The sequence below is a fragment of the Thalassophryne amazonica genome, chromosome 4 (genome assembly GCF_902500255.1).
Source record: "Thalassophryne amazonica chromosome 4, fThaAma1.1, whole genome shotgun sequence".
Taxonomy (NCBI): Eukaryota; Metazoa; Chordata; class Actinopteri; order Batrachoidiformes; family Batrachoididae; genus Thalassophryne; species Thalassophryne amazonica.
Genome location: NC_047106.1, coordinates 105,944,707 through 105,958,034, shown reverse-complemented (window position 1 = coordinate 105,958,034; position 13,328 = coordinate 105,944,707). Strand labels below are relative to the sequence as shown.

Genomic DNA, 13,328 nt, shown 5'->3' with positions numbered 1-13,328 from the left:
GCTGTCAGGCTGTACAATAACACTGTGAAATAACCACATGTAATAATATGTCCACAAATCATGTGCAATACCAACTTGTTTACAAATTCCAGCACTAGTGTCACCTTACCACATCTAAACTCCACTACACATATTGTAAATAAGATGGTCCTATTTTTTTTATTCCAATCATGTTTATATATGCATATATACTTTATATATATATGTGTGTGTGTGTGTTTATATACAAGGTCTATTAGATAATAAACCAACCCTTTTATTTTTTTAACTATATGGATTTGAATGACGTGCGATTACACCAATCATGCTTGAACCCTCGTGCGCATGCGTGAGTTTTTTCACGCGTGTCGGTGACGTCATTTCCCTGTGGGCAGGCCTTGAGTGAGATGTGGTCCCGCCCTCTCGGTTGAATTCCTTTGTTTCACACGCTGCTCGAGACGGCGCGCGTTGCTTTATCAAAATTTTTTCTGGACCTGTGAGGAATATCCGAGTGGACACTATTTGAGAAATTAAGCTGGTTTTCGGTGAAAAGTTTAACGGCTAATGAGAGATTATGGGGTGTTTCTGTCGGTGTAAGGACTTCCCACAGAGCGGGACGTCGTGCAGCGCTCCCAGGCGCCGTCGTCGGCCTGTTTTGACCTGAAAACATCCTAATTTAAGGCTTAATTCACCCAGGACGTCGTGAGAGAACAGAGAAGATTCAGAAGAGGCTGGCATGAGGACTTTATGCGGACATTCCACTGTTTAAGGACATTTTTTAATGAAAGACGTGCGCACAAATTCGCCAAGTCGTTTCCGTGACGACTCGGCAAATCTGTGTGCGCCGCGACAGGAAAAACACCTCCGTGTTGAAAACCATTTGTAAAATTCAGGCGGCTTTTGATGGCTTTCAACAAGTGAGTAACTGAGAAATTGTTTAACAGCTTGGGCATGTTCCAACTTGCCCGTTAAGGTTTCCAATGGAGGTATTTTTCCTGTCGCGACCCCCCGCGGTCGGTTCCGGCCCGAGATGCGACTCTGCCCACACGTTCTTTCATTACAAAATGTCCGTTAACAATGGAATGTCCGAATAAACTCCTCATGCCGACTTCTTCTGAAAGTTCTCTGTTCTCTGATGACTTACTGGGTCAACAGAGCCTGAAATGTGGAAGTTTTCAACTTGAAACGGCGAGACGCTGCCGCCTCGAAGCGCAGATCGCCATCAGGCGCCGTGGGCCATCCTTACGGCGACACTACCAGACCAAAATCTCTCATTAGCCGTTAAAATTTTTACCGAAATCCAGCTGAATTTATCAAATGGTGTCCACTCAGTTGTGCCTTACAGTTTTGAAAAAAATTGTATCAAACAAAGCAGCAGTCTCTGAGCCATTCCTAAACAATGAAAACATCGACGAGAAGGTGGGCAACTCCTCACTCAAAGACTGCCCACAGGCGAACGACGTAACCGACAGGCGTGAAAAAACTCTTGCATGCCCACGAGGGTTCAAGCATGTCTGATGTAATCACACGTGATACAAATCCATATGGTTTTTGAAAAAATAATAAGGTCGGATACTTTTCTAATAGACCTCGTATATTTTATTTCTACCTCATTTTCTTATTTTATTGTATTGTTACAAGTATTATTATTGCTTATCTTTGCACACGCTATTTGATGCACATTTTCTTCTACTCGCACTCATCTTGTGTGTTTATTAAGAGGTGATGTAACATGTGAATTTCTCCAGTGTGAGATCAGTAAAGTCTTATTTTATCTCATCTTAGTCAGTATCGAGGGAAAGATGAATGCAGCAATCAGTGGTGGGCACAGTTACGATAATCCGATAATTATCGAAGATAAAGTTTTCATTATCGGATTATCTTTTCAGATAACGTTGAAAACCATTATCGGACTAATTATCTTCCGATACAATTTTGTCCGATAACTTTTAGACCGTTAATACAAAGGTGAACAGATGTGTAGTTCTATCCTCTGAAAACAGAGGAGAGCTGCTTCTAGGAGAAACCACTCTATCCTCTGCAGGCAAAGGAAAACTGATCACCAAAAAAAAAGAAAAACTCTTTTTTTTTTTTTTTTTTTTTAACCCTATGCTGATACGTGGCCAATATCACCCAAGTCATCCAGTGGGGTATCTTTTTAACTTATGGTTCAAATTTTAACCAAACTTATTTCGGACAAGTTATTTAAATTAACTTCATTTCTGAAGTTTTCTAAAGTGAAAATATCAGATATATGTTTTAGTTTTAAAGTAATGCACTAATTTTTAAGGTTTTAGTGTGGGGCATGCTGTGTCCTGGTGCATTATGGGATAGGGTAATCTCAGTACAGTAATCTCAGTATGTTCATGACAGGAGAAATGCATTTCAGACACTCTAATCAGGACAACAGCATTAAACTCTAGTGCCTAAAACTCACGTGAATATATTCTCTGGGTTTATAGATATTGTTATTGTTTGTTTGCTTTTATTAAATTCCACGCATCTTAAACATAGCAAGTAGCAACACAGATTATCTGGAATTTTGCAAGTTTTCAAGGTCTTTACTACCATCTACTGGCCAGTAGTGTTCATGGCAGTATTCAAACTGAAGCTGGGCTGATATTTTCAAACCACACATCAAGCTCGTGTTTCCAGAAGCAAAATGTAAACAGAAGCTTTTTTCCCCCAAACTTAATTGACAAAAACTGCACTTTAACCACTGCACATGGACAATACCATTAACATCTCAACATAAAACTATTTTTATATTGTGCCTAAAACTCTCATGAATATATTCTCTGGGTTTATAGATGTTATTGCGTTTGTTTTATGTAAACATGGGAGAATCACAGGCTGTCTCTCTGTTATTTTCAATGGGAGCTGCTGTGAGCTACAATCGCTTCCTGATCATGTTGTTCTGGGGGAAAGTGAAGTTTGCTCTTTAACGTCTTGATTATTGTTCTTTACAACACTGTTTGTCCTCTTTGTCCAGACTAATATATATAAGATGTCTGAAATTCGGTTTGCGTCTATGAAATTCCATGCAGATTAAACGTAGCAGACACGGATTATTTGTTATAATTGTTTTAGCAAGTTTTCAGGGTATCATGCATGCAGTTTCTTATTAATGTGATGAAAAGCATAAAAAATAAATTTTTGTAGTATAATATTAATTTACAATTGTCATCATGTGGATTCTCTATATGTTGTTTGACTGCAGCGACTCTCTGGCGCGCAAGGGATTATGGGATACGTCAATAGGGCGAATGGCAGTGTTGTATTTATTTTGACACCAGTTACATCAGACGGTTATCTAATTACAACTTGGCTTTTTTTTTTTTTTTTAAATGCTTTTTTTTACAAATAAAAAATGGCATATTTTACAAAAGCACATTAATCTGTAAACACCAGCACGACACACCTCACATTAACGTGTTGGTTTACATAGAATGAATCATCCAATCAGTGTGAGCAGAGGCATATTTTACCCAGAATGCCATCTGTCTGTGTTTGTTACAAAACTTCAGAATTAGCGCATTATTCAACATTAAAAGATATATGTTATATCTTAACCTCCAATACCTCCGCCTGACAGCAGTGCTGTGATTGGGTCAAGAGTTGAGCTGTGCAGTTCCTCTCAGTTGCTTCTGTGTTGGAAGCCATGTAGTAAACAGAAGCTTCCAGCAGGGGGCAGGATGCTCAAAGACAGAAGTGCTGACTCATTGTTTGGGTCTGTTGTTGCTTTTGATGTTTCCAAAAGCAATCATGGTGTTAAAACTCAAAATCAGCTTGTTAGTAGTTGTAAGTGTACCGGAGACAATACTGGAATTTATCGGTTATCTGTAACTTCTGATACATTTTTGGGGGGTTTATCGTTTTATCTTTATCAAAGATAACTTTTCAGTTTTCTGATTATCTGTTATCAAAGTTAATTTTTTGGTTATCTGTGCCCACCACTGGCAGCAATGTACAGAGACATCCTGGATGAAAACCTGCTCCAGAGTGCTCTTGACTTCAGAATGGGGTGACAGTTCAGTAGGACAATGACCCAAAGAACACAGCCAAGATATCAAAGGAGTGGCTTCATGACAACTCTGTGAATGGCCTTGAGTGGCTCAGCCAGAGCCCAGACCTGAATCCAATTGAACATCTCTGGATTTTCTGGAGATAGCTGTGCACCGACACTCCCCATCCAACCTGATGGAGCTTGAGAGGTGTTGCAAAGAGGAATGGGCAAAACTTCCCAAAGATAGGTGCACCAAGCTTGTGGCGTCATATTCAAGAAGACTTGAGGCTGTAATTGCTGCCAAAGGTACATCAACCAAGTATTGAGCAAAGGGTGTGAATTTGTATGTAAGTGATTTCTACATTTTTTTTTATTTTTAATAAATGTGCAAAAATTTTAAAAAAGTTTTTTTCATGTTGTCATTATGGGGTGTTGTGAAGAAAATTTTGAGGGTAAAAAAATTTTTACTCCATTTTGGAATAAGGCTGTAACATAAAATGTGGAAAAGTGAAGTGGTGTGAATACTTTCTGGATGGACCGTACAGTTACTGCTGGAATTTCTTGTTTCCACTGTACTGAAAATGTACCAAACTTTGACCTTTGTTTGCCATTACAGCCCAATCTGACATAAATTATAGCAGAGTATAAAGTATAAAAATACTAAACTAGTAAAAACAACAACAACAACAAAAACAAATAAACAACAATAACAACAACAAAACTAGTAAACTAATTTTAAAAAGTTGACTTACACTATAGCCTCAAAATATGTTTGTTTGCGGGTGACATCTTTCTGAGACTCAAGTGAGTTTTTAATGTCAAAAATCAGTTTTATTGATGGGTGTGTGAGTGATTTTCCAATATACATAATGAGTCAAATGTTTGGACTTTCCCAATCAACTGACTAGGAAAGTGTCTCCAAACTATTGACTGGTTGTGCATTTGCAATGTAAATATAGTGTGGACTGTATGAGCAACTGATATTTTACATCTGCTTCAAGTAATGAAAGAGCAATACATGAAACAGTTTGAAAAAAAAAGCTAAATTACCTGAGGGTGTCTCCTACCACGTTTATCGAAATGATATTCACACATCCCTGAATCACAAACACACAAATTCATCATTCACAGAATTATAATGAACAATTTTTGCCTGATAATTGGATTTTCGTTTCAACAAAAGGACCTACCTGGGTGTCTCCATACAGAATGTAACACTCATCAGCACCGGTGTGACTGTGGATGAACAAGAACAACAACAACACAATGTCACATCTGATGGCACATTTCAAAAAACTGATATTTACATTCAGATTTGCTACCTACCAGTAGTCCAGTGTGAGAGGAACTGTTTCTAATCCACTGATCTGGCAATAAGGATCTAGAGAGGAAAGCTCATAAAATTGGAGCTCTCTGTCCCTGCAAGATATCAACAACACTCTCAGAAAACAAACCAGACATCATCCGCACCGTGCATTAAGCAGGTGGATGAATGTACTTAATATATACGTCAGTTTATTACACATTTTCTCATATTACCCGGTTCCAATGATCAGCTTGTTGTAGTCTGTCATGAGAGTAAAATCACTTGCCCACTTTGTCTTCCTGTTCAGAGGGCCCTCACACTGTCATAAATAAAAAGTAATTTGTTTCAAACTCAGTTTTTCTCAAACTTCGATATTTGCTGCAAAGGACACACACACACACACACACACACACACACACATATATATATATATATATATATATATATATATATATATATATATATATATATATATACACACTCAACAAAAATATAAACGCAACACTTTTGGTTTTGCTCCCATTTTGTATGAGATGAACTCAAAGATCTAAAACTTTTTCCACATACACAATATCACCATTTCCCTCAAATATTGTTCACAAACCAGTCTAAATCTGTGATAGTGAGCACTTCTCCTTTGCTGAGATAATCCATCCCACCTCATGTGTGCCATATCAAGATGCTGATTAGACACCATGATTAGTGCACAGGTGTACCTTAGACTGTCCACAATAAAAGGCCACTCTGAAAGGTGCAGTTTTATCACACAGCACAATGCCATAGATGTCGCAAGATTTGAGGGAGCGTGCAATTGGCATGCTGACAGCAGGAATGTCAACCAGAGCTGTTGCTCGTGTATTGAATGTTCATTTCTCTACCATAAACGTCTCCAAAGGCGTTTTAGAGAATTTGGCAGTACATCCAACCAGCCTCACAACCGCAGACCACGTGTAACCACACCAGCCCAGGACCTCCACATCCAGCATGTTCACCTCCAAGATCGTCTGAGACCAGCCACTCGGACAGCTGCTGAAACAATCGGTTTGCATAACCAAAGAATTTCTGCACAAACTGTCAGAAACTGTCTCAGGGAAGCTCATCTGCATGCTCGTCGTCCTCATCGGGGTCTCGACCTGACTCCAGTTCGTCGTCGTAACCGACTTGAGTGGGCAAATGCTCACATTTGCTGGCGTTTGGCACGTTGGAGAGGTGTTCTCTTCACGGATGAATCCCGGTTCACACTGTTCAGGGCAGATGGCAGACAGCATGTGTGGCGTCGTGTGGGTGAGCGGTTTTCTGATGTCAATGTTGTGGATCGAGTGGCCCATGGTGGCGGTGGGGTTATGGTATGGGCAGGCATCTGTTATGGACAAAGAACACAGGTGCATTTTATTGATGGCATTTTGAATGCACAGAGATACCGTGACGAGATCCTAAGGCCCATTGTTGTGCCATACATCCAAGAACATCATCTCATGTTGCAGCAGGATGATGCACGGCCCCATGTTGCAAGGATCTGTACACAATTCTTAGAAGCTGAAAATGTCCCAGTTCTTGCATGGCCGGCATACTCACCGGACATGTCACCCATTGAGCATGTTTGGGATGCTCTGGACCGGCGTATACGACAGCGTGTACCAGTTCCTGCCAATATCCAGCAACTTCGCACAGCCATTGAAGAGGAGTGGACCAACATTCCACAGGCCACAATTGACAACCTGATCAACTCTATGCGAAGGAGATGTGTTGCACTGCATGAGGCAAATGGTGGTCACACCAGATACTGACTGGTATCCCCCCCCCCCCAATAAGACAAAACTGCACCTTTCAGAGTGGCCTTTTATTGTGGGCAGTCTAAGGCACACCTGTGCACTAATCATGGTGTCTCATCAGCATCTTGATATGGCACACCTGTGAGGTGGGATGGATTATCTCAGCAAAGGAGAAGTGCTCACTATCACAGATTTAGACTGGTTTGTGAACAATATTTGAGGGAAATGGTGATATTGTGTATGTGGAAAAAGTTTTAGATCTTTGAGTTCATCTCATACAAAATGGGAGCAAAACCAAAAGTGTTGCGTTTATATTTTTGTTGAGTGTACACACACGAGTATATATATATCACGAATGCCTGTAAAATATTGCACAATGCAATTAAATAGAATTGCAGTACATTACACCTTTATGTTAAGCTGTTTCCTACAGAAAACTGATTCAAATCTGAAGGATTTGTGTTACAATACAAAATGATCATAGCATTTTGTCCACTATATTACAGTTCAGCCCTAAACAGATTTTTGGACTGGTCTTGTCATCTTAATTTTGGTGTAATATTATTGCCAACGTACAAACATAAAAATGTATTTTTTCCCTATTATCTGTGAGATAGTGATTCAGATGTGATGCCTTACATTCTATTAAGTTTAGTTATTGTATTTTCCAGACTATGAATCATGTTTTGTTTTTTTGTTTGTTTTGCTGTTGTTTTTTTCTCATTTGCAAGGTCTTGCAACATATACACCGAAAAATCACACGTGCTTTATTGATAATAATTATTATACTGATTATTTATATTGGACTTTCCCAGGAATCAGAACACTGAACTAACTAAACTCTAATAATAAATGAATGACAATAATAAAAAGAACTCTACAGCAATGCACAACAACAAACAAACAAACAGACAAAAACAAATTGAACAGCTGATAATACAGTAACCTGTACTCTGGAAAATATGGTAATGTTACTGTTAAATTAAATTAATATTAAATTAATTTATTAAATTTAATCCAACCTTTATTTAACCAGGTTAGTCCCATCGAGATTGAGATCTCTTTTGCAAGCAGTGACATGTGGTGAGGTTCATGGTTGGTGAGGCACTGATTTCATCCCAATCAGATTTGCACCACAGAGCATCTTATTCGCCGTTTCATTGGCAGCAGTTAATGGGTTATGTGTAAAATTTCATATCAGCATTCTTTACACATATATGTAGCACACAAAAAAAGCACATTTAACTAAAAAAAATGTTATTATGGACTTACCTTTACTTCTAAATGAAGTCCATTTGCTGAACCTTCTGAACAAAAGCATCAATGACTTTGTTTGGAGATCACTGCCAATGAAGAAAGTCGTCCTTCATCAGTTCTGTTCTGACTGTATGTTTTGAGCCTTTTTTGGCTTTGAATGTGAGTTGTTGACCGCTCATCTGTGATGACACTTCTTTGTAAATTCTTAAGGTCACAATATCCCATCTGAGTCCAGACATTGTCACAAGTGGAGAAAATAAGGCAGGAAAAGTAGAAAAAGACAGTTTCCTGTTGGATATCCACACAGCCAGCCTTTTTGTGTGTCCCACTCCATTTGAAAAGAGCAGCTCTTCTGTCACGTAGTCTGAAGCAAACCATTTAGCTCCGGCGTTGGTCTTCCTTTAATTATTATGTCCTGCTTCTATTGAAAGTTTTGAAAATTGTTTCAGTTTGGATATGTAATCCTCTTTGGTTTGCAGGGGATACAATCACTTCAGGCGAAGTGGCCAAACCGAAGGCGAGAATTCGTACTTCCACGACTGACCGCCTGATGAAAACAAGCTTGGAAATCAGTTGGTTTTGTTTCGTCTCTAACTTGCTTCTGTTAGCCAGCTGATAGCTCTCGCTGCCTGGAACAACGAGATTTATACACCAAGCTGACCGGAATGAACCAATGTACATTAAACTGACTTTATTGATGAGTCTGACCCCTTTGAAAAGTGACCAAATTACGTGTTTGTATTGAGCTTGGCGATCGTCCAAAAATGGCCACCAGAGGGTGCTCAATAAAGTCCGTGGCAAAGTTGCTGCAAAAAGAATCCCTGGGATCACTGGTGTCCCCTACCATGAGGCAGGAGAACTGCATGCCTCACCTAGTGCTTTTTTGCAGCCGTTTTATGATTGCTCAGCACACGAAACATGTTACACACATACAGATACCGACAAAAAAAACTGTACATTATGCACATCAGCTAAACTATGGAATTTAAGTTCATATAGCTAAAGTGTTTGACCATTTTAAGAGCAACATACAGAGAGACAGTAATAAAGTCGCACTGCATAGCATTCCAGCAGTTAGCCCAGCGATTGCACAATCCGTGGTGAGGCACAGCTGGCTGCTGCCTCACCGCACGTCTCTTCTCAGTATTTGAATGGTAAATGTGAAAATTCAGCAACTTTGAATAAAAAATAATCTAAAACTGGTGTAGTTAAAATGAAAATAACTTTATAGTACAAATCACTGGATAAATATAACTATTTAATTTATTTTTTCATTTTTAGATTTTTTTCTTTCCATGATGAGAGGTGAGGCCTCACCTGCCTCCCCTGACCGCATGTCACTTTTTGCAAGAGAGACCAGGACAATTATAAAGTTTCCAAATTCACCTAAGCTGCATGTCTTTAAATGTGGGAGGAAACTAGAGCCTAATAAACACCTTAAAAAAAAACTGCTCAAACACACATACAAACATGCTTTTGGTCATCTGTGGCTTAAGATCTGTACTCCAGTAGTGAATTTCTCCATCTTCTTGTACTGTCACGATGGTATGATCGCAGGTGGAGCGGATGTTGATGACAGGAATGCTGTGACACAAGGATCTGATTGTGGCTGGAAGAGTGAATGCCACCTTTTTACTGCGCCTGACAGATTCCTCCTTCTCTTTGTACTCCAGCAGCATGTGTGCACACAAGTCACCCTGCACCATATTACAGTGTGTCAGAACTGTAAAAATTCAGATCGCCTGTCTCACACAGTGGAAAATTATAATCTTGTTAAAAAAACAACCCTAAGCTCATCATTAAAATGCACAAAGCAGCACATTGTTGTTGTTAAATCCAAGTTAGACTGACAAATCCAGTATCTTAGTGACCAGAATTATCCTCTCGTAATTAATGGTGGCCTAGTTTTGTTTTGTTTTTTCAGTGAAATATGGATTATTGGTTTTAGCACATGTGGAAAACTGTTTGACTAGCTGCTCTGTCTGCCTAACACTGAATAATAGTGCTGTATGCTCCATAAGAACCAAAAATGAATCTCATCTCACCCATGAAATCCTTCCCTGGCCTGAATAATCAATCTTCTTAAATAACTCCTGAATTTGTGCATTGCTCTGTGAAATCCAAAGAACAAAAAAAAAAAAAAAAAAAAAAAAAGAACAATTACACTTAGATCATGGTTGTTGAAGGGGAAAAATGCATAAGTAATTGCAAAGTCTTCTCCCTAATTACAAAGATGTGACCCACAAAGAGATTAGACAGAAAGCTCCAAAGACACTTACTGTGTTGGGCAAACATTTCTTCACTATCCTCACAAAGTTCTTCTCGTCGGAAAATCTTAAACCCTCCATTTCATGTTCCTTCATGAAGAAAAATACACACAAAACTGAACAAATACCACAAATAGATATATATTTTTGGAAGATGCTGCTCACAGCGTACCTCAAATGCTCGTTTCAGTTCCTGTAGTTCATCAAGCGATATGGTCTCATCAATCTGGAAAGACGGAGAAAAAAACACAGCACCTGCATGATATGCTGTAGCATGTTAGATTTTAACAAAAATAATTCAGACAATCTTTGAGAAGCACATAAGTTCCATGAACAAAAAGATCATCTCCCTGTTTCTGTCCACATAATCTCACTCATCAGGTACTTCCTAAAGACTGAGGGTAAAAGTAAGATTTAACACATGGCATAATTTGACCATTTCCACACTGAATACCATTTAAATATCAACACACAATTATTGCTCCACCTCCAAGTCCTGACAATGATCAGTCATGACCGCGACACCTAAGCCCTTCTATAACTCTGCTTCTTGCACAGAGGTAGCTGACAGGCCATACGCTCTGTGTTAATGGCCTCTCTTCAAATCACCATGGTTTCCTAGCAACGGGTCCCTCATCCATGACACTGTTTGATCCATCATTAATAAATAACGGTGGTAAACAGCCTAATTCCTCAAGGGTGTAACTGGAGTCATGGTATCCATGAGGTATGTCCTGGGAGATAAAGAAAATTGCTTAATCAGTCAGTGTCTAACACTAAAAGCATTCATGTAGCCTCAACTGCCAGCCAGAACCCTTCATTACAAATGAATAACGTCAACTGTTGAGCTGGCTGTGCTCTCTTTGCTATGGCACATCATACATTACAAGGATTCAGTGGGAAAACAAGAGAATTCTCTCTTGTTCCTCTTTTTCCGTATTGCCCAGTGCAGCACGACATCATTGCTTGCAACAGGGCAGCAAAGTTGTCTTTGAGAAATTACTGTCTCTCAGGGCCTTGTTGCACTGATACGAAGACCATGAAGAATGCAGTGTCCTGAAATTTTTGATAAGCACAGTGGGGTCCCTGCCATTTCGTACCACATTCATACAAATATTCTTACAACATTGTTACTACAAACAATCACATTGCAAACACAAGTACCACATTATCACTCCATCTCATCTGTCGTGCTTTTTCCATATGCTTTCTTGTGTCCACATGTACTGTTCATGCCCATTGATTCCACTCTTTTTCTCTGTCAAGTGTTGTCAAGTTAAACTCAGTCGCAAGGAACCGACAGCATGCATTTCACAGTAACAGTATGAGCTGGGATGCTAGCATTAAATGTTTTATTGTGAAATTGTGTGAGCAACATGAACTATCTGATGTTTAACTTTGCTACCAGTAACATCAGCGAGCCACACCATCTTGGAAGTATAAATGTTACAATGTTAATCAAAATAAAGGTTTCAAAGTAAAGGTTTTGAAAATGAATTACACAAATTTCCATAATAAAGGATGCACATCTTCGTGCAATGTGCAAGCCACATCTGAAAGCTGAGGCCAATCTGACAAATAGTCAGAGAGATATGCGAGCCACATACTCACACAGACGCTTCTTGCTTTATAGATAAATTATTATTTTATTATTACTTCTGTTTTGTCATTTGATTTTTAAATTGAATTGTTTTTTTTTTTTACCTTTTGTGTCATCCATGTATTTTTAACGTATTTACAATTATATTATGTACTTACATTAAACTTACTACAAAAAATCATGCATGCACCATGCAGGCACACTTTAATATATAGATCATTTACCACCCCCTGCGGCCCGCTCCATTTCCTAATAAACTGAATTTAAAAGAGTAAAAAGCATAGTAACATACTAAGCCAGTATGCTAGCCATACGAAAGAGAAAATAAGTGCGTCTTAAGTCTAGACCTGAAAGTCTCTATGAAATCTGACTGTTTTATTGATGCAGGGAGATCATTCCACAGAACAGAGGCAAGATAAGAGAAAGCTCTGTGACCCGCAGACTTTTTATTCACCCTAGGGACACAAAGTAGTCATGCACCCTGAGAACGCAAAGCCCGGCCGGTACGTAGGGTTTAATTAGGTCAGCTAAGTAGGGAGGTGCCAGTAAGTGAACAATTTTATAGGCTCGTAGCAGAACCTTAAAATCTGATCTCACAGGGACAGGAAACCAGTGAAGAGATGCCAAAATGGGTGTAATGTGGTCAAACTTTCTGCTTTGTGTCAAAGGTCTGGCAGCAGCATATTGAACCAACTGGAGACCCCTAATGCTGGATTGCGGTAAACCAGAAAATAGAACATTGCAGTAATTCAATCTAGAAGAGACAAACACATGAATCAGGATCTAAGCATCAGCCATAGACAGGATGAGACGAATCTTCGCAATGTATATTTCTTAGGTGGAAGAAAGCAGTCCTTGTAATATGTCTAATGTGGAGGTCAAAGGACAACATAGGATCAAAAATTACCCCAAGGTTCCTCACTTTGTCAGTGTGCTGTATGACACGAGCCTATGCTAAGCACTAGCTGGTCAAATTGAAGTTGATGTCTAACTGGACCAAGAAACATAATTTCAGTCTTATCAGAGGTTAAAAGTAGGAAGATGCTAGACATCCAGCTTTTCAATGATGCAAGACAATCTTCTAAGGATTTTATGTGGATGAGATTACCAGCAGTTATCGGCTTGTATAACTGAGTATCAT

General features: G+C 39.1%; 1 protein-coding gene across 1 annotated transcript in view; it reads right to left on the bottom strand.

The window, feature by feature from the left end:
* wdr95 (WD40 repeat domain 95) overlaps positions 1 to 13,328 on the bottom strand; it is a 79,286-nt gene that overhangs the window by 53,993 nt on the left and 11,965 nt on the right. Inside the window, exons 3-10 of the mRNA XM_034168384.1 lie at positions 10,760 to 10,813; positions 10,600 to 10,677; positions 10,366 to 10,431; positions 9,787 to 10,017; positions 5,525 to 5,610; positions 5,312 to 5,404; positions 5,176 to 5,221; positions 5,036 to 5,082 (exon numbers count right to left, since the gene is read on the bottom strand). Coding sequence (XP_034024275.1) covers positions 5,036 to 5,082; positions 5,176 to 5,221; positions 5,312 to 5,404; positions 5,525 to 5,610; positions 9,787 to 10,017; positions 10,366 to 10,431; positions 10,600 to 10,677; positions 10,760 to 10,813 — 701 coding nt within the window. The remainder of the gene's footprint in view (positions 1 to 5,035; positions 5,083 to 5,175; positions 5,222 to 5,311; positions 5,405 to 5,524; positions 5,611 to 9,786; positions 10,018 to 10,365; positions 10,432 to 10,599; positions 10,678 to 10,759; positions 10,814 to 13,328) is intronic.